The sequence below is a fragment of the Podarcis pityusensis genome (genome assembly GCF_964106645.2).
Source record: "Podarcis pityusensis genome assembly, chromosome: 2".
NCBI classification, from domain to species: Eukaryota; Metazoa; Chordata; class Lepidosauria; order Squamata; family Lacertidae; genus Podarcis; species Podarcis pityusensis.
The window spans coordinates 59,477,860-59,502,705 of record NC_138029.1 but is presented as its reverse complement, the minus strand read 5'-3'; the positions used below and the strand labels follow the sequence as shown (position 1 = coordinate 59,502,705).

Sequence of the window (24,846 nt, the reverse complement as noted above, 5' to 3'; positions counted from 1 at the left end):
AGCGGGACCTAAGTGTCCCCTATTTGCAAGGGGTGGCTTGGGTATAGGCCCTTAAGAGAAGGCATTCAGCTGAAATATTGGGTGTGGGTTTTTCCATTAAAAATTAATAATCGTGGTTTTGGTATAAATCTTATCTGTTTCACCCTTCCAGCATGCATGCATAGATACACATATACAAGCATCCCCATGCGAATCATTTACGGTGTGTTTTGTTGTCTACACAGATTGTATTATGGAACTGGGTCTGCCCAAGAGTATCCCTCCCTATGTGGATTTAGGTAAGACAGTGTCTATTCGCTAGAGAAATTCGGAATAGCAGGGAAGCGGGGGAGGGGAGAGGCGGGGTCTTCCTGGGCATTAGGCTCCGCGTCGCTTTTAATACTCTAGTAAAGTCCATTGAGCCCTTTTTTAGTTGGGTGGATTTCTATAGGCACTAATTGAGGCGCGTTTCTTTTATTTACTCTTGCCTCCCTATCTCTAACTCTGCGTGTGCTGTTGATTAACTCGGCTCTCTCCCCCCCCCCCAAAAAAAAAACTTTAAGGGAATATTTGACTCTCACCCCCCATCAAGTTGCTACTAGTGTTAAGATAAAGCGGGATGTTTTTCCCCCCAAATACAACTGCAAAGGCATCACCAGCCTTATCTGAGCTATGTCTCTGCGATGTTGTTTGCTCTCTGGACCCCATGACCGCAGGGAAGATAATGGATGGAGCTGGCACACGCTGATAAGAACTTGGAAGTATAAAGTCCCGTGGCTTTCTGACTTCCAGAGAAACATGGTCAAGGTGGGGATGTTGTTTGGGTGCTGCGATCCTGCAAGTACTTGATCTCAAGGGGGAGGGGGAATCCAGCGGGGTTTTCATCAGGTCCAATGTGTGCAGGATCGCCTTCTACGAGGCTCACTTTCCATAGAGTTTCGACTCGGGGAGAGTCAGTGAAAACTGTTTTATAATGATGATTTTTTATTTTTTTTAAAAAAAACTCCTATAAAACTTTCTATAGTGAATATACATACGGATCCGCAGCTAAACTCAGAACCAGAAAGGATTTTAGCCGATGTCGTGATTAGCTCCGCTTAGCTGACTTGTAGATTGCACTTGCCTGGGTTCTGTTTTTCTTAATGGGGGTTTTATCGGGCGCGGACGAAGTTCTTGAAACGTTTATAATTACAATTATTAAATATTGGTCGTTGACCGTTCTCCTCAGCAGAGTCACCGGGTTGTCAATTTAGCTGTGTTTAAAGGCATCTTGGGTTTGTTGGTTCTCCACAAAGGGTAATTATTTGTCTGATTTTTTTGTCGTTTGAAACAGGAAACATTCCTGGCTGGGTTTGCTCTGAGCACATTAAAAAGCCCCGTGCGTTATTAGAATACTTCAGCCTTTCAGGAAATGTCCCGTTTGGGGGGGTGTCTCTCTGTCTCTCTCTCTCTCTCTCTCTCTCTCTCTCTCCCTCCCTCCCTCCCTCCCTCCCTTCCTCACCAAGCAAAATACTGCGAGCAATTAAGAGGCTTGCTCGAATGAAACAAGGACAAGGGGGGTGGGTTTGAAATACATGTTGGAAACACAATCCCGAGTGGCTCCGATTGCAGCTTCTTTTCAGCTTGGGAAGGCTCCCTAACGAATGAGAGAGGCTAGTGGTTCCTGCGCTTTTGATTACACTGGATCAGAGGCATATTTTTTAATTCCGACCTAAAGAAGAAGGGAAAAAAGCGCACCAAGTTCAGATGAAGAGATGCCCTGAGTAATATGAGCAGCCTGGTTAACAAACTCCCCTGCCCTTTTCCTCCATCAATTAATCTGAAAAGCATGTTCCCAGAGGGGGCGAGCTAAGGAACGATATTATAGTTCCTTATCCTGCCCCTCCGGACGCTTCCGAAACTTCCCTTCTCTTCTGCTCTGAAGATAGTCAGAGCTATTAAAGAAGACAGCAACCCGCAGCTCGTGGACTCCGGGGCCCGCCTAAGATCAATAGATCTGCTCTGGTGTAAGTGCCCAGCGCAGCCTAACAGGGAAATTAGATGCGTGTTTTATTTCCCCCTGGAAAGCGAATCCTATTCCGTGCAGTGGGTCTTCAACATGCACAGGGCCGGGCTGCAGCCGAAGTCGGAATGCAGCGCGTTCTACTGCAAGGAAGCGTCTCGATTTTGCAGCAATAAAGTCCCAGGCCAGCCAAGGAATGAGTGGTCGCCTCGAAGTGCGACCTAGAGCCGGGATTCGGAGCGCGTCGATTCAGAGGCCACTGAGTCGGGCGGGGTCCCTGCTACGTGCCTTCAGCCTCAAGGTGTCCAAAATGGGATTCAATGTAATTGTCCCGAAACTGAAGTGCCAGGCTGTCACTCGTGTATTTCAGCCCCAAGGGCTGCTTCTTTTAGTAGAAACTGGAACTGTGGGACCTCTTTCCTTTTAAACGAATAGCAAGACAGACCACTATTGTCTACACCAAGGATGAGGAAACCGGTGGGACCTCCAGATGTCGCAGGAGTACAGCTGTCACCCTCCTCCTGGCTGTCTGGACCCCATCAACATCTGGAGGGCCAGAGGTTCCCCGTGGCTGGCCCGGCAGCGGCTCAGACAGGGGCCTTTCGCAGCCCTTGCCTGGCGATGGCGGGACTTGAACCTGGGACTGCAGATGTCTCTGCCCGCTCTTATTATCTGATACTTCTTCCCACACGCGCTCTGCAATCCTCTGCTTTTTCTTGGAACGTCCAGGATCAGGACGCAAGAGAGCCTCAGCATCCTAATAAGAGGCGGAGGCCCCCCGAGAGAGGCTCAGCCATTGCGCTCTGGCGGCCTGGGGCCCCCGCAGTCACCCAGGCGCGCCTTAGGCAGGCAGGCAGGCCGGCTGTCCCGGTGCCAAGCGGAAACCCAGCTCGCTTTGCTGGAGGGGGAGGGGAGGGGGCAGGGAAGGGCTTTTCTTTCTTCCCAGCTTTGGAAAGCATGTTCAAGCGGCGGGTGGAGGGGAGCGGGAGAGATCAGCGGCGGTTCCGGCAGCCAGTTGCTGCTCTTCGAAAAAGCCTTGGGGTGTCATTTGTATCTGTCAGGGAAAATTAAGCTTTCTGTTTTTTAGCCCGCGTTTTTGTCAGCTCTCCCAACGTTTAGTTCAGGGCCGCTGCCTTATTATTAAAGCCCCATCATCTGTTTGGACAGTAATATATTAAAGACGTTGCATCTGCGCAGCGCACGATGCCTCATCCTATTACAGTCAGAGCTCCTCACGAGTCCACACACACGCACACTCTCTCTCAAATCCGTGCAGGTAGATTGCTGATATGCTGCTCCCAAACTGGGTCCCAGTGCTCGCGAAAGAGTGCATTTGCCACGTCTGAAGAGAGAGGGTGGGGGGTGAGACGGAGAAAGTAGGTGGTCCTCGCCCATTTATTTAACTAATCTGGGTTTTCTAGCTTGAATTTATCCACTTCTGAAGCTTAAAGCTGGAATGTCACTTGAATAAATAGATCGCCCAGAGGCAAGTTTTGCAGACCAAGCTCCGGAGCAAATTCTTTTGTGTGGTTGTATGTCCCCCTTGCATTTTTTTTTTTTAAAGGAGGGGAGTGGGATCCCGTCATGGGGCTAAAGAAGGGTTTTTGCCCGAAGACAAGGACGACTGAATCAAATAGCAAGGCAAAGCCAGAAGGTGGGGGGGGGGTCATGCACAGCCCCCCACCTCTCATGGATTGCAATAACGCAGTGGTGGTAGTTGTGAGGGAGTTGCTGAACTCCACACAGCGGAGTGGATGTTGCTTGTTGGGCTGTACGTGTCAGGATGCGCTTTGATCAGCGAGGAGATTAGTTTTTCTCTTCTTGTGCACCCCCAAGAGAGGGCGAAGTCCCTCAGTGGTAGGAGGGAGGAGGGCCTGTGGCTTATTGTTGTAGCCCCTGTAACTTTCCATTTCCTCCTCCTGGGCGACCCCCGCATGCCTGGGTTGGTCCTCGGACCTCTGGGACGCCCCTCCAAGTGCTGACGCTGCTTGGGCGCCGGTGTTGACCTGGCAGTGGTTTGTGTAAAGGGCCAGAAGTTGACCTCCAGTCCTGAGGGCCGCCATGCGCGACGAAACCGACCAGCCTGCTTGTTCTCCCAACACACCCTTAATAAAAGCAGCCTCGCGCTTAAGTGGGTAAACGTGGTCTGCGGAGAGAGGGAGAGACTGTTTCTGGGGTCCTGAACCCCCCCAAAAAGTGCCTCCTTCTTCTTAAATGCTCCCCCTTTCCCTTCTTGCTGCGATCGCTTCCCAAGCCCAAAGCGCGTTGCCCTCCGCTTTGCATTGGCACCTCCGTCGTCGGGGGTGTTTTTATGTTGGCAAACGGCTCAGGGAGCTGTTTTATTGTCCCGTGTAAAATAAAAGGCTCTATAAAACCTGCCTCGCTCTGGATGGCTGCCACGGTGGTGGACGCTAGGGGCACCTGGAGCGGGGCAGGCGCCTTCTGCTCCTTCTCCGCCCTGGCTAGGACAGACCAGCCGGCGAAGGATCCGCCTGCGGGGCCCAAAGGCCACGGGTCCGCTTCCAAGGACGGGGCCGGTGTGATTCCCGCCGCCGCCGCCCCCCCTCCGTGGCATCCTCCGGGTCACCACAAGCACACCACCACCGCTGAGACGGGGTGGCGGGGCTGCAGGCCCAATGCTGTTGGTGGAGGGCAGAGGCAGCTGAGCGGGCAGATCCGGCGGCAACGCGGCGCGATCACGCTTCTATAACGCCTTGGGCAAGTGGGAGAAAGAGGCCCGGAGGAGCCGCGCCCCTGGGACTCCATTAGCATCGCCACCTCGGGGAGGCGCGCAGGGACTCGCGGCTTTAAGAAGAAGCGGGCTGCTTGCAAATCTTAAGAGCCGCCGCTCCGCCGCAAGGGTTCCCCTTCCCTAGGCTTCGATTTCAGCCTGTATCTGCGTCCCCATCCTTAAATGCATTTATTTCCCCCAATAAAGGCGTTGGGCATTGGTTCAGTTGGCTTTCGTGGGACTCGCGCCCTGATCCGACCGAAACAAATGGTTTGGAAATACAGTAAGTCCCCGTGGAACTGGTTTTCGAGGATCAGCTATACCTCGCAGCACGTCTGAGGTCGGGAATCGGAGAGCTGCCCCTTGGTTGGCGAGGCTCTGCAGTCCTCTCCAAGGCTAGCTGGGAATGAAGTCCCGCTTCCCCCTCCCACGGGGACGGACTTCCAGATTTAAAAGGGCGCAAGATTTGGACCGACTTCGCCGATCTCCTTATGGAGCGCTCATTGGCGGGGAAATGCAGGCAGATAACGATCCGCAGATAATGGGCGTCTTGAGCTGTCGCGGTGCTCGCATACGTGTCTTTGTCTCCTGGGTTTGGTGGCGCGGGATGCGAACTTCTCCCCCCCCCCCTCACGCGGGACAGATTAAGTTTCAGTGCGCGCAATGGAGAGTCTCGTGGCAATCCGTGGGGTTAGTTTCCTGCCTTTCGGGCTTCGGTGAGACGTGGCTGGCGTTCACCCTCCCCTGGGACGCAAGGTTTGAACTGTGTGCTTTGCATTTGTGCGAGGAACTGCATTTAAACCACGCGGAGGTCTTCGTTGGCGATTTAAGGCTTTAATAATTGCCTGATATTAGCTTTTGTCTGCTTTTTGTGAATTCAACACATACCAGTCGCGTCCCATCCTACGCCGTTAGTATGCGCACCTTTGAATGTTTTCCACCTCCCTCCTGGTTTCATTATTTGGGTTCCACAGCTCTGAGCAGACAAACCAGTTAATCCGAATTCCTTGTGTACAAAAGTGAATTGATCCCATGCACATTTACTTCGGAGTGAGCGCCGTTGAATTCAGTGAGCCTTACTTCTGCATGAACAGACCTAGGATTGCGCTATTGGTAGGTTTCAAAATCGAGGGTACAACCATTTAACCTCAAGCCAGCAGTGTGCTGTTTTATACTAAATTATGTAACTCTCAAATTAATATATATATATATATATATGCAGAAGCAGAAAGTATTCCCCCCAAAACAGAATACAGTACTACTGGTGCGAATCTTAGAATAGCACACACACACCCCAGGTATAGATCAGAGAACGGTTATATGTAAATGGACAAAAAATTAGGAAGACCAAGAAAGGGGCACAGCTACGTTGATGCCTTGCTTACAAGGTATATCCTTCCTGCACTGGAGGGGGTTGGACTAGATGACACTTGGGTTCCTTCCAACTCTACGGTTCTATGACCCTGAGATCATGATAGACGCACAGTCCTAAGAAAATGTATTAGGGAGCATCCCCACCGGGCTTTCTTCGAAGTCAACACGCACAAGAGTGGTCTGTTAGGGGCCTGCCTAATACTCTCTTGGGAAAAATAGAGGACTCACAAGCGAGTCGTGTCCCATATTTTAAGATTATGAGTGCAATCGGAGAATAATTTACAACAGGTTTTTTCGGATTAGGTCATGGGCGTAGCCAGGATTTTTGTTGGCGGGGCGGGGCGGGACTTGGTATGGGGGGGCAGGACTTTCGTTAGGGGGCAGAACCGACGTGATTGGTCAGTTAGTTAAGTATTTCTATTGTTTTACTTGATCTAGGGGGCAGCTGCCCCCCTGCCCCACCCTTGGCTGCACCCATGGATTATGTAAATGCACAGGTAAAATAAAGACTGCTGTCTTTCCTGCTGGCAAAATGGGGATTGTAAGATCCTTGGGGCAGGAACCCTTTATTTAGGTATTTATTTTGTTTGTCGCTCTGTAAAATCATTAAAAATAACAGCCAAGCAAGCCTTAGTTTTAAAGTAAAAGGCGTGCCTCAATAGTGAACAGAATGATGTAGGCCAACTCAAGCGCAGCTTGAAGCTTTATTCTGCCTTTCAATTTTTTAGTATCTCCCTCCTCCCTCTCCTTCCAGCCATTTTCCGAGCTGCACCTTCTTGTGCAGATAGAACTTATCTCTCCTGACGAGATAGAAATGGCTATTGTTCTTGTTTGTTGTCTGGAAGAGGAGAATGGGCACATCATTCAACGCCACCCACAGTCTCATTGTCTTCTTGATAAAACAGTTACATATTTTCCTTAGAAATCTTGGGGCATATTTTGCTTTGGCAAGCAGCGCACAAATGGAAGTACAGATGGTGAGTCTGAAATGAGGGGGCTCAGGTTGCATAAATAATAGTAATAAAAATGTTTCTCCCTAATTTCCTAACTCTCTGCTTCCTCCACGGGAGAGAGCACCGTCCCAAGTCAACCAACGTCCAAAAGTCTTCCTACGAGTTTTTTGTCAGAACTTGCCATCCACGCATACGTGGTTGTGTGCAATGAATTATACCGTTTTAAGGATACAATCCCGCTGGGAGAAAGTCCCATTAAACTCAGGGGGACTTACCTCTGAGTAGACATACATAGGCTTACCTTGTTATTCATTAACCAACTGTCCTCATTTGGAGACATGTGGAACCAGAGCCTGTGCATTTTTAAAAAAAAAAATCGCGGATGTTAAGTCGCACTGAATCCAATGAAATTTACTCCCCAGTAACTGTCCACAAAGCATAACAATTTGGGCAAGTTCTGTCGAGAGTTACGCATTCTCCCCCCCCACCCCCCCTCCTCCTTTCTTGGCTGGAAGCGTTTCTTACGGAACCCAGTTGGTCTTGGCAATGTCTTGGGCAACGCAGCGCAATACTCCTGCCGGGAAGGGAAACGCCCGACCAGGGCACAGGATTGCTTGCCGGAGTGAACCGGCTCAAGGACCAGTTCAGGTCCCATTTAAAGCCACCTGATTAACTTGCACGTGTGAATTCGTCAATCGATTGTATCAGCCAGCGATTGCTCTCAGCCCTGTTCCGGGCGCTTAGATTGTATCCAGACCAAAATCTCACCCTTGAGGTTCATGCAGCCATCCAACGCTTTGCCCTACTGAAAGCACGATGGACTGACTGGGAATATCAGCCAGTTAAAATATTGCTTGCTAAACGTCTGAGGAAATAAGGAGATTTTATTGTTTTAAAAAACACAAAATAATATCCATGTCGTCCTAGGAGCGTTTGTGGAGCTTGTGCGTCAGAAGACTGCCTAATATATAAACTAGTAGTTCATTATAATAGGCTTCTCCTTGGAATTTGAGAGGAAACGGTGTCACTTACTCTTTAACGATTTTCAATAATTTATCGGCGAAACATGAGTCTGTTTAGCGCTAATAAACCTGCAGAAAATCGAGCGGGGGGGGCGGAATTCCACATTTTGCTGCCAGGTGGCTTTTAAGTGAGATCTAAGGGTTACTGTCCTGTGCATAATACCCTGTTTAGTAATCAGCTCTATATTATAACTTAACTGGTTTATGGATCGGGCTGTACAAGGTGGGCGGGGAGACTTTCTTTAAAAAGGAATCATCAAGTTTAAAAACACACACACATCGTGGGCTGCTAGTTTGAACATTAGAAAACTACTGAGAAGCTAGCCGTCGCAAAACGACCAAGCGGCGGAGAGAAATCGCCCAGTCTGAACATTCATGTGATCGAGTTGGACTTTATTGTAAAAACCCACAAATACATAGGCATACGGATCCAGAGCGCATAGGAGCTCCTGGACGTACAGATCCAGCTCAACAACTCTAGGTATTTTTCTTGTACACAGATAGGGGGCGGGGGTCAGGCGGGGAAGCCTTTTTGCAACCTTCTCAATTTTGGCTCAGAACAGCTCCAAGCAGCGCCATCCGGAAACCCCAAACCGCGTTTCACACGTACCACTTTTAAGCCACCGCGTCCCAGCATTGGCATTTGAACTATACAAATACCTTTGCACCTGCTTTTTAATAGATTGATGGCCAGGTAGGAAGCTTGATTTACAATCGCATTTCAGCCTTCTCGTGAGTGTGTTGTGATGAACTTTATGTTCGGAGCACATTTTTGTTCCCAGGGGAATGCAGGCATTTGGGAATAGCTTCTTGCGACGTTTAAACCTCCCTGTAGGAACAAGGCTTGTAGTAAAAAACGGTGCAGTCCCGTTGTCGCAAGACCAACAGACTGCGTCCCAACCACACATTCACTTGCATTTTCAGCCAAAACAAACATGCTTGCAGCTTCGAAATTTAGGCTTAGATCCGGATTTATAACCAGGTTTTAATTGGAGGAACTCCTTCTAGCCTGATCCCAGACTCGGGAAAGAAAACAAGTCGTGTAGAAGTTTACTGCGCAACTTTCTACATTTCACTGATAAAGCAAGTCCCATTGTGTTCAGAGGGACTTGCTCCCTAATAAATGCGTTTAAGGCCGCAGATTTGGGCCGCAATCCCTATACACCTTTTCCTGGGAGTATGTCGCTTACCAAGCTCAATGGGATTCTTCTGAGGAGGCGTGTATAAGATGTCAGGCTCGGGATCCTGGTTCTGGATAGCATTGTTGCAGATGGGCCGTTGCAACCATTCTGACACCGGGACCCTCAACACATTAAAAGAAAACAGGTTTGTCGTCGTGGATTTACTTACTTTCACTTAAATGCCTTGGCACTTTTCGTGAAAGGAAAGTTACCTGCCGGGAAAAAGGCCTTCAGATGTGTGGTCGCCGTGGGAAGCAAAGAGTTAATCGGTTCAGGGTAATTTCGGTCTTCAGTAGGAAGGTTGCTGGAATTCCTTGAACGCAAACAAACCTCAGACCTTTCAGGAAAGCGAGAGCTGGGTTGCACTGACCTTTTAAAGCGCGGCTCTGGCCCACAATCTGGTTCAATTCGGACTGGTTTGTTTGGTTTATGCCCCCTTGGCTGGAACTGCACAAGCCGAGTACTCCGGCTTAACGGTTTCGCTGGTCGGCTCCCCTGTGCAGGCCGCCCTTGCTGCTGTTTCCCCTAGTCACCAAATCTGGATTTAATAATCACGAGAGAGATAAGTGAGAACTGCACTGCTGCTGTTAACGCACAACCCTGCTTGCATCCCTGAATCAAATCCCATCTGCCTCTGGGAGGAAGACCCGCGCCGATTCCAACAGAATCAGCTTCCGCCCGATCAGAGCAAGGAACCCGTGTTGCCGTCAGGGCAGAGGTCTCGGGGCTCTAGAGGTCTAGGATCCCACTAGGCAGAATCAGTAGCAGGGCCCGCAAATGCAGCCTGGCTGGCCTATCAAGTCAGGGAAGTAAAACACTCTGCCATCTGAAAAAAAACAAGAACCCCAAAGCCGTTTAGGCTGCAATTCTGTACACTTCCCATTGAGTTCGGTGGAGTTTACTTCTGAAAAGTCATGTATGGAGTTTCACTGTCCACCCAGAGCCTGAAATTACCTCGCTGCGCCATTGAGCTGAGCCAAGGCGAGAAAGATCCACGGTGTTCAATGACACGACTTCATGTTGGACTTGACTGCTCTATCTAGAGATCCCACACAAGTGATTTAGGATTGCGTCCCACGTCTTTCAGCGCGATCCTAAATCCACTGAGTGGGCATAGGACTAATGTGGGGAATGGCAGGGCATCTGGTTTGCGTGCAGAAGAACCTAGGTTCAGTTCTCAACATCTCCAGGTAGGGCTGCGGGAAGCCCCCGTCTGACATCCTGGAGAGCAGCTGCCAGCTGGTGCAGATAATACTGAACCAGATAGGTCTGACCGTATCCTGTGTTCTTGTTAGTCTTGAAGGGAGAAAATGCTACTGAAATACAAGCAGGTGGACCTTCTCCCCCCCCCCCAGCCTCTCTCCGCCCGCCAGGTTGGTTTGCTCCAAGGCCCCCTCCTGCCGTCTTCATTCACCCTCTATAGTACACCCTCAATGATGTGCAGGCTCGCATCTCCGACACCTGCCTTCCCATCTGTGCCCATCTTCCTCCTTTCTCCTGCTGGCTCACTCCCAACCTCGGCCTTCCCAAGCCTCTTCGACCCCTTTCGCTGGATACAGGCCCTGCATCCCTCGCCCCACCAGATCCTCCTAAAATTGACTCTCTGTTCTGTAGTCGTTCCCGAACAAGCCAACGACAACAAAAAGGCTTCCAACGAAGCTTTTAAGGGCTGCCATCTCCAGGACATGTCCTGTTTTTCATGGGTATGTAAAATGAGAGTCGTCATTGCGATCCATAGTTAAGAGTAGAAGTCGGCAAATGTTTCCTCTTTTTTGCTCTCCAAAATACGTGCATTGGAATTGCTCTTAGTTTATTTTTTAAAAAAAAAATGTTTTCGGGTGTTTTGATTGTTTTATGGTTTCTGTCTTTGCCGCCCTGGGCACCTTAGGAGGGAGGGCGGAATATAAATTTAATAAATAAATCTATAATAACATAAGAAAAAAAACTCCGGTTTGGCACACCTTCCCATAAGGCGTCCAACGCATTCATAGGAGAATTTCCCCGTGGAAAATTGAGCCAGCCCCCTCAAGACGTCCTGACATAGGACGATCAGTGGACGCTATCGAGGGCGCCAAGTTGAGAGCCCTCTGGACCGGGATTAGTTCCAGCCTGTGACGTCATGCGCATGCATTAAAGGAGCTTGGTGACATCACCCTTCAGCTGCAGCTTCCAAATGATAGACACGTGGGGCAGAAAGAGCGTCTAATTAAATAAGAATTAAAAAATAACCTACTAGGATTAAAGAAGAAAACCCACTTTGAACATAAGTTTACCATGAATTGCGCGGCAAGATTAATTAAGCACAAACGTGAAATCTCTATATTCTACTGGCGAGTGGGTTAGATGTTTCTCGTGGACTCAAATAAGAGCACCAACAACCAGACAGGTCTCTGTAAGGCCTTTATTTCTGATATCCTACGTCCACACATGTTATATGGTCGCAATTCCAGATTGAAAGGTATATCCTGCGTGAGTGTGCGTCCTTTGATGCTTCTGCTTTAAAAGGGAAAAAAGGCAAACCTATCAGAACCGTTTAACTAATGAAATCTTGCTCATCTGCCATCCTCTCCATCCATTCCTCCATTTGAACCGGCGCGCTTCCGTCATACCAACTAGTATGAGTGGGAAAACATATTACAAGAGAGAAGGTCCACTACAGTGGTACCTCGGCTTAAGTACTTAATTCGTTCCGTAGGTCCGTTCTTAACCTGAAACTGTTCTTAACCTGAAGCACCGCTTTAGCTAATGGGGCCTCCTGCTGCCGCCGCGCCGCTGAAGCCCGATTTCTGTTCTTATCCTGAAGCAAAGTTCTTAACCTGAAGCACTATTTCTGGGTTAGCGGAGTGTGTAACCTGAAGCGTTTGTAACCTGAAGCGTATGTAACCCGAGGTACCACTGTACTTCACTGGACCCCCTTACTTTATACAGATGAAATGGCATGGGAGAATACAGGTTATGGGCTGTATCCAACAAAGAGTAGAGACATTAAAGTCAATGGAGGCAAATTAGTGGTGCTCATCCATAGTCTAGCAGGACTAGCACTGGTTAGCTACAACAAATTTCCTTCTAGAGGGTTTACAAATTCGTAAAAGAGACTGCCACTTGAGGAAATCCTGTAATCCTATTCATGCTGACCTGGAAGAAAAATCCCAAGGAAACCAATGGGAATAGCTTCCCAAATACGCTTAGGAATGCGTGTGAAACAAAGGCAGGACGTTTAAGCGCGCTTCCTCGCAAGCCCCATCGAAAGCTACGGACGGCCTCCAAAGCAAGGCAGACACATTTGGGATCGGCGGTCATGTTTTTAATAACGTGCGCCGCCTTTTACGACAACAACCCTGTAAGGTGGGCCAATATCTCCACTTTCCCTATTGGCTAGAGATAACAAGCGTCGTTTGGTGAGATTCGAACCCGCCACCTCCTGGTTCCCAGCTCCGCCGCACCAAACTGCTCTTGGCTGGCGAGAGAGGCGAGACGGGTTGAGATCGACCGCGGTGACAATCGCAGGCTGCCTCGGTAGTTTTTCCACTCGGCTAAGGCTGCTAACCAACCGACGGCGGTTGTTTGGTTGTTTGGCTTGGAAGATCTCTCCAAGCCACAAACCCCGGAGGCTCCGCTGGGAGATTTCGTTGAAAGCCACGGGTGGGTCTCTCTCCTCTCTCTCTCTCTCTCTCTCTCTCTCTCTGCAATGGAAAAGGCTGGTGTAAGTTTTGACAGCTCAAAGAGGAGGGAAGCAGGAGCTCCGCTGGCACCAACCGGCTGCCTCCGGATGCCCCTCCGCGCTCGGAAAAGATGACAGGCCGACACGGATCTATTTGAAAGGCGCCAGGAGGGGAGAGCGAGCGCCGAGCACCGGCCGGGGACCCTTTGGGTTGCGGAGTCGCACCAGCCACTTGGCAGAGCCCAGCGCTGGGTGCCACTCTTTTAAGGGATCGAGGGTTTAATTCAGACTCCTAGACCCCTCTACAGGAGCTGACGGGGGCGGGGGGGGGACTAAACGCACCCTGTTTAAAATATCACTTTTACGCACTCGGAGATTCAATACCATTGCCCCTGTTACAGCTGATCTGTGCCTATGGACGTCTGTGTGGGGCGGGCCCACATCAAGTCAGCCCTCTTCCCACGTCCCCAAGTATGCATCTGCGCCCATCAGTTGCTTGCAGTTTGGGGTTTTCAGACACCACCAGGCCTTGTAGCTCACGCATCCAATCCCCTTCAGTGAAAAGAAACTGATTTCCAGAAGGGGATAATTGGGGATGAGGGGTTGCTTCTTTTGGAAACAACCCCCCTTAGCCCATGAGAACGTTTTCCTGGTCAGGAAACTCAGGCAGCCACACTCGATCGTGAGCATCGCTCCTTGAGAGTAAGCAACGCTGCATAGAATCAGTAGTGTTCCAAATAAATGTCTCTCCCCCCCCCCCAAGGAGGGCTGAGGTGTTAAGCAGATGCTATTTCGAAACTGAGCAAAGAGTTTCATATCAAAGGGTCAGGCTGCAAAATGGGTCAGGGAGGAAGAGAACAGGATAGTTAGAAGTCGATGGATCTTCCTCTTGGCGTTCAAACATCCTGCAGAACTTTGCATTCCAAGAGATGGTCCTGCAGTGGACTGTGGGGGCTGTACTTGTTCTGGTGGGACCAGCGCCCAGCCACTTTACAAGACTGCAATTCTCCAGGCCTCTTTGGACAGGCTATGATTTTGAAGCTGGTTTTAAATTGGCTGCAGGAGTGTCAACACTGAAAGGCAATTATGCCAGAAGACCCTGAGCTGTTGCATCTTTGGCACAGGAGGTCGTGGTTTCAAAGAATTCTCTCTTAGCTTCTGAAAGTTAGTTCCTCTTTGGTGGCTGCTTTGGCTACTGACTAGGCCCTATTAAATAAAGGAGTCCAGTCGGTCCCTCTAATTACTGATTGTAACACTTAATACAGGGACTGGCGATTCTGATTTTAATTGTATTTTATATTCTCTCTGACACGGGCTGTTGTATTTAAAAATGTTGTGACCTGCCCTGAGGTTCCCATGTGATAAGGGACGGCATATCAATCCTATTAATAGATATGGTAAAAAGAAGTGACCTTAGGCAGACAAAAGTTATGATTCCATGAGGACTGTCAGCCTTTCAGTAAGCCACCCAGAGTGGCTGGGGAAACCCAGCCAGATGGGTGGGGTATAATTAATAAAATGATGATGGTGAAATAATGGTAGGAAGGGGAAGGGATGGAGCTCAGCAGCAGAGCAGGTGCTTTGCATGCAGAACTTCAGTCCCCAGCATCTCCAGGTATGGCTGAGAAAAGAATCCCATCTGAAACCCTGGAGAGCACCTCCAATCAGCATAGACAGTGCTAAGCTAGATGGACCAATGGACTGACTTGATGAAAGGCGGCTTCCTATGTTCCTAGGAAGACTTGCCTCTTCCACTGTTTACTTATTTCATTATTTATTTATTTATTGCATTTATATTCCATCTTTCCTCTAAAGAGCTCAGTGTGGTGTATGTTGGAGCCCCCTGCTCATTTAATCCCCACAACAACCCTGCGAGGTACAAGACAGTAACTGGCCCAAGGTCAACCAGTGAGCTTCATGGCCAAGTGAGGATTTGAACCCCAGAGTCCGGCACTCTAACCACTGCACTATGCTGCTGTGCACGTTGTGGCATATTGCAATTTCAAAGTCCTCAGTTCTTCCCTGTGAAGATTTAAAATGCCCTAGAGATTTACATTTTCCTCTATGTTTTCTTGATTCTGTTATCTCTCTATGCTAGGAAATCTATTCTACTGGCATGGCTCCCCACCCCACAGCAGAAGTTGTCTTTCATTGAGTCACACCACTGGATAATCAAGCTCCTCGGGGGTGTGGAACCTGGTGCCCTCCCTAAGTTGTTGGGCTGCAACTTCTATCATATTTAACCATTAGTCATGCTGGCTGGGGCTTATGGGCCACTGGTTCTCCACCTCTTACCTGCTGTGTCCCCTAACAGATCCACATGGCCTCAAAAACAGTATGTCACAGACTTGTTTCGTCCAGATACAGTGGTACCTTGGGTTACAGACGCTTCAGGTTACAGACTCCGCTAACCCAGAAATAGTACCTTGGGTTAAGAACTTTGCTTCAGGATGAGAAGAGAAATCATGCAGCGGCGGCAGCTGGAGGCCCCATTAGCTAAAGTGGTGCTTCAGGTCAAGAACAGTTTCAGGTTAAGAACGGACCTCCGGAACAAATTAAGTATGTAACCAGAGGTACCACTGTACTTGGGTTGGAAATGCTGGCAACTAAACCTAGGAATATATGCTCTACCACTGACCCCTCCACAGTGCCTATATTAGGATCTCCTAACCCTAAAAGGTCACAAACTTTCAAATTCAACAGAACTCTTTGTCAGGCTGTATGTCAAGCAAAAAAAGGGGGGTTGAGGAACATATCATGGTTAGAGAGCCCTAAGTTGTATGTTTAAAACACAAATTATGAACAGGGCCTTTTGCAAAATACCCTGCAACTTCTTATTTTCTCTTTTCCTCTGTTTCATTTATTCTTTTTTGCTTAACATCCAGCCCAAATAAGAGTTATGCTGAACTCAAATTCTTTCTCATTGCTTTCTGATGACATGGTTGAAAGGTAACATAGGATTCACAGTTACTTTTTGCAAAAGTAGCAAAAAGAGAGAGAGAGCGAGAGAGCGATAAAGCTTCCTTGTCCTTTGCACCTGCCCAAATGCCATCTTCTGTGACTGTCACAGGCCCTGTCTCCCTTTGCCACAGCAGCTTCCCATATCAGGCTTTCTAACACAGACTGCAGCCTCCCTCCCTCCCAGTCCACTCAGCTGATCATTGAAGAAGAGATAAGGGCAATTCAGTCCCTTTGTGTTAACTTTCAGTGAAACAATGCAGAGGGCGTTCCTCAAGAAAATAAACTTCGAAGTCTCAGGTTGCTTGCCCTGAACATTTTCGGTGAAGTCTGTCGATGTTGATTTTGCAGCAAATGAGTTGCGACCCTCTGATTTCGACTGGAGACTTGTCATTTCCCCACCACAACATGCCATTTTTCTAAAAAAAGAAAGGGGGGGAGTGGTTGATTCAATCATATTTCTACCGGCAAGCAAATTAAGAGAAAACATGGATTTTAACTGATTGATGCATTGTGCAGTGATAAACACAGACACTGGAAAATTATCCCCTTAGATTTCAGATGAATGCTCTTTACAGTTTGATTGTCCCCCAGTACCAGGGGACAGACTGTGGCTGAGGCGTCAAGAATCTGCCTTGCAGGCAAGAGGTCCCACCTTCAGTCCCTGGCATCTCCAGGTACGACAGAGGAAAGAGCCAGCGTAGTGTAGTGGTTGGAGTGCTGGACTAGGACCTGGGAGACCAGGGTTCAAATCCCCACTCAGCCATGAGGCTCCCTGGGTGACCTTGGGCCAGTCACTGGCTTTCAGCCTAACCTCACAGGGTTGTTGTGAGGACAAAATGGGGAGAAGTATGGGACTTGGGTGGTGCTGTGGGTTAAACCACAGAGCCTAGGACTTGCTGATCAGAAGGTTAGTGCTTCGAATCCCTGTGACAGGGTGAGCTCCGGTTGCTCGGTCCCAGCTCCTGCCAACCTAGCAGTTGGAAAGCACGTCAAAGTGCAAGTAGATAAATAGGTACCGCTCTGGCGGGAAGGAAAACAGTGTTTCCGTGCGCTGCTCTGGTTCGCCAGAAGCGGCTTAGTCCTGCTGGCCACATGACCTGGAAGCTGTACGCCTGCTCCCTCGGCCAATAAAGCGAGATGAGCGCTGCAACCCCCGAGTCGGCCAGGACTGGACCTAATGGTCAGGGGTCCCTTTACCTTTATGTATGCCATATTGAGTTCCTTGGAGGAAAGGCGGGATATTAAAGAAGTAAGTAAAACTCCCACCTGAAACCCAATGTAGAGCCTGAAATCCAGGAGACTGCAGCCGTCCAGTGCAGGCAATACTGATTTAGACAGACCAGTGGTGTGGTGGCAGCTTCCTGTGTTTCTGTAACTTCCGTTTCCCAGCTGGTCCAACCAGCTCATGGGTAGTTGTTTCAATGGCACTTTGCCATAACCATGGAAGATCAGAAAGCGAGGGGTTCCGCATCCTTTGGAACCAAGCAGTGCCTCGATCGTCCCTTTGTAAAACTAATATAAAATTTAAATTAAAAAGGGAATAAATGAGGGCTGGGGAGATTAGAACGTATTGTTCTTTTTTTATGCTGGGTTTCATTTCCGAAACGAAATGAGCCTGCCTTGGAGGTTACATTCGCTGACCCTTAACTTGAGGGGGGGGGATACGTGCGAAGCCAAAGACGCACCGAACATGGTTAGGGACCCCGTTGTTGCTTCACACAGGAGACAAGATAGCGCGCTAATTATGACACAGGATTATGTGCCGAATTCAATGCATGCCCTCAAAGAAACGAGTTCGTTTTCCAGGTGCCACAACACTCTTGGTCTGTTAGCTGCTGCCGATTGATAAGCCTCATATGGGAGAAACCCAGCTGTGTTTTCTTTTAGCTTCCGACGTGAATCGGGAGAGAAAGCAGGTTTCGAGCCCTAGTTTGTTTGGGGAAATCGATGTTCTTGATTCAGGGTGCATCCTTTCTGAGGAAAATTGGGTTTCGTGAAAGAAAGGGCAGGTTGCATTTGTGCAGCCCAAATCTCCAGGCTTGGTTTCACACCTTTCTCGCCCATGCGTTGCTGCTGGAGGGGCGATAAGAGGGGATTAACTCAAGGAGACGAAATTGCCGTGGACTTTGGGAGTTTCGGTTAAGCAAACTGACTTCTGGAGCGCTTGTCTTTTATTTTCTTTTGGAAAACTCCACTCCCAATCCACACACCCCCCCCACAAAACAAACTGGGCTCCTTGTATCTGAAATCAGCACAGGCAAATATTTTGTCTCTTTAAAACACAGTCCAGAGGTCGTAGTTTTGGGACTGGACCCCGGGGGGAGGAAGAGACGCAGATAATAAAAGAATAAATACCCCAGTGGGGTGTTTCTGAGAGCTTCATCCCAGAGCTCCGTGGCGCTTTGTCAACAGAAACCGTCATAACGATGGCAGAGAATGCGGGTCACTGGCGGTGCATTTGTTTAACTGATCACCCACACCATTGCACCACTTAGGCAAGGGCCTGGCTCAGGGGCAGAGCATCTGCTTCGCATTGCAACAGGTCCCCGGTTCAATCCCAGGTGTGGCTGGGAATGTCCTGTTCCTGAAACCCTCGAGATGCTGCTGGACTCATGGTCTGACTCAGTAAACGGCACCATCCTATGTTCATGAAAAATAGTTTCCAAGCGGAGCCATGGGGGAGCTCAAATTCTGAGTTCCTTCACAGCCCATGATGCAGCTGGAGTTAAACTGCTGGGTCCTGTTGGCCTCAGGAACGGATGTCAAGAGAAAACACTCCGTATAGCTCAGGTTCTTACAGCATGGTGCTGATAACGCCAAGGCTGCGAGTTCGATCCCCATATGGGACAGCTGCATATTCCTGCATTGCAGGGGGTTGGACTAGATGATCCTCAGGGTTCCTTCCAACTCTACAGTTCTGTGCTTCTGTGGATGATTTATCCCCACCCGCCACTTCAGCTTGGTGGATCCGGCTTGCCAGCAGCCTCTGGTGACACAACCCCCGGGCAAGTCTCTTCTTGACACTCGAACCGCCTTTGGCACCTGATTCCGGAGTGATCCTGGTGTAGGCCACAGAGTTTGTTCAGAGGGACTTGTAGAGCGCAGGAGTTTACCTGGGCGATCGACGCAAGGTTGTCCCGGCCACCCTGGAAGTTTTTTGCCCCTGTGATTTGAAGCGCCTTTCTAAACTGTGGGTTTAGGATCCGAGCCTAAAGCAGCTGAAAAACGCAGGGATGTTGGATTAATGCTGGAATCCTAGGCGCACTTACTTACAAGTAGCTTCTAAGGAAATCGGCGCTTTCGGAGCAAGTGGGTGAGTCGGTGGTTTCAAGAAAAGTGAGAGTGAAACGCTGAAGGGCCATTTTAACCGGGGAGTGGTTCGGCGGCCCTGAGTCAGCGTTAGAGCTGTGCGCTCTGGGGTTGTCTGGGAAAAGTCTGTTCAAGACAATTCTCCAGTCTTCCTTTCACACATTGGTTGGGGAGGGTGCGATTAAAGAAATAGAGAGTCCAGTACAGGAATTTAGGGGTTTCCTAAACCGAAACTGACCTCCTGGGGCCCTTTTCCCTTTTTGGAAAACTCCCTCCAGTGACATTTCCCCCGGAATATGTAGCATGAAGGTTAACCACAGATTTCTTCTTCTCTCTGAAAGTATTTTGGGCCGAATCGAACCTGTTTTGAACCTGGGAACTGGGAAACAAAGACACACTTTAGCTCAAGGGGAGGGGGGACCCGGGAACCTTCGGGTAGGTTCCAACAACCCTAGCCGGCATGAGAATGGCATGGGGTGATGGGGGCTGTTCCCCACTCCTGCTTTAGATAGTTGTCCATGATTCTCTGTAACGCACACAGCCCTTTAAAACACACACACACATACACACGCAGAGGTTTGTATCTGATTTCAGTCTGTTGGGGAGACCATCCTTTCACCGTAGGCACTTGGCTTAGACCAGGGATGAAGGGAACCTGTGACCCTCCAGATGTTGCGAAACTCCAACTCCCATCAGCATCCCAGGCAGCCAATGGTCAGGCATGATGGGAATTGTAAGTCAGGCAACATCTGGAGGACCACAGTTTCATCAGCCGTGCCAAGCAAGCAAGATCTTGCAAGGAGTGGCCTTCTCGACCCAAACCACCTCTGTTTGGAACAAGGCCTCCTGATTGCTTTCGAATAGTTTCCAAGGAATTGTGCTTAGGCTTGCAAATGGTAAAGTTGGCATCACTGAAGCACTCCCGGTGTTCCTTTTTCCAGGGTTACAGGGGGGATTTGGGATGCTCCACAATGGGGGCGAGGAGGAGGCTTCCTTAAACAGGACACAGGGAAAGGTCCGGCTTCGGAGCTGATCTCTTTGTGATGCGATTTCTTTCTTTAACATCCACACTCGGCATTCCTATCCAAAAAAATGCATATTCTGTCCGCAACAGAGAAGTTGTAAAGAAGAAGAATGCTAAATAACGTTATAGCCTGCATTTATTGTTTAGCGTGGGTGAAAGACAAGACAGAGTGATAGGGGATGGGGGAAGATTCCGATTCCGATCCTGAGCACTCTGCAGTGTATAGATGCGGAATCTATCCCCAGGCCCACATGCCTCAATCCCAGGTTTGTGCAAGAGCCCTTCCTAGGTGAAGGTGGAATTTAATATACACCAACACTAAGAGTTATATACAGTGGTACCTCGGGTTACAGACGCTTCAGGTTACAGACTCCGCTAACCCAGAAATAGCACCTCGGGTTAAGAACTTTGCTTCAGGGTGAGAACAGAAATCGCGCAGTGGCAGCAGAAGGCCCCATTAGCTAAAGTGGTACTGTTAAGAACAGTTTCAGGTTAAGAACGGACCTCCGGAACGAATTAAGTACTTAACCCGAGATACCACTGTATATAGCCAACTAAAGGACTTATAAATGTAAGGTAGATTCTATGAGAGTTATCGACTGGTTTATTGCTATCCGCTGATACCTTTAGAAATGGTGCATGTGCGAATGATATTATAACTAGGTAGACATCAAACCACAACCGATCTACCTAGCCGGCCTCCTGGAGAGAAACATTTCAACATTGGTTGCCAGAGGATCTGAAAGTGGCGTTGTCTCTTTTTTAGTATTGAGTGGGAGGAGGGAGAGTCAGGCTTTATATTCTGCCCTTGAACCCAGTTTGGAGAAGAGATTTCAAGGAGTAGGAATAGGAAGAGCCTCTCCCCGATTTGAAATATTCGGTGGGCTTGCAGTGGGATCCAGAAGTTGGCCTCTCGGGCTGAGATGTGTGTGTGAATTCAGGGTGGTCGACAGATCTGTAAACAACTCATTAGGGAGTCACCAAAATGTATACACGCGCGCGCACGTGGCAGCTACGACCTTCCCATCATCATCCAACCTGCCCCAAAAGTGGCACTGGGCTCCAAAAAGGGACGAGATTAGGAGGCCAGTTTTAAGGCAACCGAGAGGAGAGTTTTAAACCACAGGAGCAAAAGGGATTATTATTCCAAACTGTAATCCACAACCAGTTTCCCAAGTAGTCCTCCCGAAGTTGCATGGAATGAGAGCCTCGCACGTTGTGGCAATCCCTAATGAGCCTCCCTGTTGACTTGAAGAACGAGAATTTCAGTTCACGTGGGCTGCGATCCAAATGCTACGGGAAGGTCGGGAGACATTCCCACGGAATGCAAAGGCTGCATCCTCAAGCGGTACTGTTTTCGCCTCGCGAGGGAAAACTCCCCAAAGGCTCTACTTTTTAAAGAGATCAAAGGGTCTCAGAAATGAGTCCATCGCCCAGTTCAGGAACACTGGGGCACCGCAACTTACCCAGGCAGGTGTTGGTAGGATCCCGCCAGAAAAGCCTCTCTTTTTAACCAAATAAATCCACTTCCCGCATTAAGGAAATCTCCGGCTGGCCTTCAAGAATAACAATTGGGCAGATTCTTATTCAGCCTCACGGCAATGCGGGCTGGGGCGGGGGGGCTGGGGCATGGATTCTTACACCTTCAGCCCAAAGGCTCCAGAAATGGCCAGGGGGAAAAGGCGTTGCCTTTCTTGCCCCATGAAAACAAATTATTTCCCGACTGCGCTCCCCGGTCGCCAGTTTACAGGCAGCTAGGCAAGTTCTTTCACTGATATATTTAAAGATAATATGTAACAAACTGAGAACTTTCCTATGTTCAACGTTTCCAGGCCATCATTACAGTGGTACCTCGGGTTACATACGCTTCAGGTTACAGACTCCGCTAACCCAGAAATAGTACCTCGGGTTAACAATTTTGCTTCAGGATGGGAACAGAAATCGTGCTCCTGTGGCGCGGCAGCAGCAGGAGGCCCCATTAGCTGAAGTGGTGCTTCAGGTTAAGAACGGACCTCCGGAACGAATTCAGTACGTAACCAGAGGTACCACTGTATATCAGTCCCAGAGAGAGTGTTTGGCTGGGGTGCTTTATCCTGCAAATTGGTGGGGGTCTTAATGAATACTTTAATTTGCTTTTTCTTTAAAATCTGTTGAGCATCACTGTACTTGGATTTTTCGATGGGGATTTATATCCAGGGGTGAAATATGTTCTCTGTCGCTCTTAAATTTATGGAGGGGCGCGGAGGGACCTCCGAACCCGTAGAAGAAGTTAGAACATCATGCCACCACCCTATCCGAAACCAGAGCAACTCGGCTGAATTCGTTCTCGTGCTCCCCCACCCCCCTTTGACCTTACACCACGAGCCCTAAGCAATAGCACACCCGTTTTGCACAACGCGATTTAATCCGAAAGAACTACACCCCCCGGCTGGTTTTTGCGGTTTATGTCCTGTGCCTAAAAGTCGTTTAGGCTTGAGCAATCCTATCGGCGCAGAAAGTTCTATTGGGAAGGTGAGACATGATAATCCCGAGCAAATCCGCACGTGAGCATCGAAATGGTGTTGGGAGCTCATCCCATGCCCCCACTTTTTTATCAGCAATCCTGTGCCGGTTTGCTCAGCAGCAAACCCTTTTGTCTTCAGAAGGGCTCACTCCCAGGTTTGGGGAAGGAAGCCTTAAGGATCAATTTGGACTATCCCATCCCCGCCGCCGCCTCCCCAAAAAAGCCGCACAAGCCGATCCTATGGCCGGTTTACTGGCGGCTCAGCCTCTCGGTCTCCAACCAGCCTCGTTTACAGGTAAATTGGGACAGGAGTCCTTAGGAAGGAACTAATCCCCTTTGAAGTGGAGCATGCGCACTGGCAACCAAACAGTGGGCGCCGTATGATGCCACTGAAGTGGGGTGGGAGGCTTCGTGGATTCCAGTAGGATGTGGTTAAAAGCTATGGCCGTTCCCTGGAGGAGACTTGAGGGGGTGGGGTGGGGGGCGATCTACCTTTTCCCAGCCCCTCTCCTCCTCCTCCCCCCCCCCTCCGGTGATGTCAATGCCAGAAGGTCCCCTTTGGCTGGAATGGGACCTTGGCTTGCGCCATAAATCCTGGCAGGAGGCAGGCGCTGATGGAGAGGCAAGAGGAGCCACCTGATTGGCTCCAGGCTGCTCCGGGGCCTCGGTTCTTTTAAAGCCAAGCGAGGGGAGGCGAGGCAAGAGAGCGAGAGCAGCGCCAAACCACCCGGGAGAGAGGCGAGAGCGCTCCTTCCCCGGCGCGGTCTCTTTAAGAAATGCGCCCCGCCGCCAGCCCCCGAGAGCGCTCGCCTGGGCCGCCGGCTCGCAGGCAGCTCCCTTGAGGCCGGCCCAGCGTGGAAGGGAAGGCATCTCAGCGCGAGGAGGGACGGGGAGGTCTCGAACCTCGGCGAGGGAGGAGCTACGAGACAGCTTACAGACCTACGGGCGCGGGCAGCGCACTCGGAGCTCCCTCGCTCGCCAGCGGCCACCTCGCGCCACTGCGCTCTGTTGCTGCTGCTGCTGCGCTCGGCCCCCCTGCTCTCCATCGAAGGGGCTGGCTGGCGCGGGGGGCTGCTGCCACTGCCCCGCATATGCAGCCAGAGCCCGTCGAGGCTTGGCGCCGCCTGTCCCGCAGCGAGCCAAGCCCAGCCCGGAGCCGAGTGGATTTAACCCGTCAAAATCAGAGCAAAACCCCAAAGCAGACTTCTCCTTTTGCAACCGCTGTGGAATAACCCTCGCCCTGTCTTGGGAAAGCAGCGCGCGCGCCTCCCCGAAGGCACAGGCGGGCACAACTGAGTCTTCTTCTTGCTATGGATTCCTTTAAAGGTGGGATGAATTTGGAAAGGGTTCCCGACGGCTTGAGAGCTCCCCAGGCGCCCCACGACATGGCTTCCAGCTTCCATTTGCAGAGATCGTCCGAGGCCAGGGAAGCGATCGAGAATTCCGCCAGCGAATCGTCCGACACCGAAGTCCCAGGTAAGGGCTGACGTCCTGCGAGTGGCGTTGTTCTTGGGGTTGTTTGCGTCACGTAAGAAAAGAGGGCAAATGCCTGCTTTCCTTACCAAGGGAAGATACACCGGAGGACTTTTGTCTTTTAACCAAATAGGTGAATGCAGAACTATGTTAATCACCGAGAGGGAAAGAGGCGCGGAGGGATTAAAACTTTCTAACATATATTGCTCTCCACATCCAAGCGAAATATTGGCGTTGCACACGCACATAAATTTAGGTGCCATAAATTTATTTGAGAGCTGTCATTCCGATCGCGGTTTTTGTAGAATGCTTCTGAAAGCATGTCAGCTCTGATGGGTTTATTTTCCATCCTGGAAACCGTACATGTAAAAATATCTCTCTCTGTCAAAATAGGGGAGCACCCATCAAAAATCAGGAGGAGGTGAAGGGTGGGAGTACATGAGAGAAAGACTGAGAAATCCAGACATTCAGAATCTATATTATTCTATAGGCTGCGCATCACGTAAAACTTGGGTTATGTTACAATATATCTTCGTAAAGGGAAAAATCATTTTTAGAAGATGCCAAAATAAGGGGACGGGTGTGTGGTTCTCTCTCTCTCTCTCTCTCTCTGTGTGTGTGTGTGTGTGTGTGTGTGTGTGTGAATGCTTATACTGAAACTTACTCGCAGGTA

General features: G+C 49.7%; 1 protein-coding gene across 3 annotated transcripts in view; it reads left to right on the top strand.

The window, feature by feature from the left end:
* PITX1 (paired like homeodomain 1) overlaps positions 1–24,846 on the top strand; it is a 44,223-nt gene that overhangs the window by 3,821 nt on the left and 15,556 nt on the right. Inside the window, exons 2-3 of one of the 3 annotated variants that reach the window (XM_080996350.1) lie at positions 225–278; positions 24,027–24,176. In XM_080996350.1, the coding sequence (XP_080852476.1) occupies positions 233–278; positions 24,027–24,176 (196 nt within the window). In that variant the 5' untranslated portion in view covers positions 225–232. Of the gene's footprint in view, positions 1–224; positions 279–23,458; positions 24,177–24,846 lie in introns of those variants that run through there. The other 2 variants (XM_080996352.1, XM_080996351.1) reach the window with 2 other exon arrangements.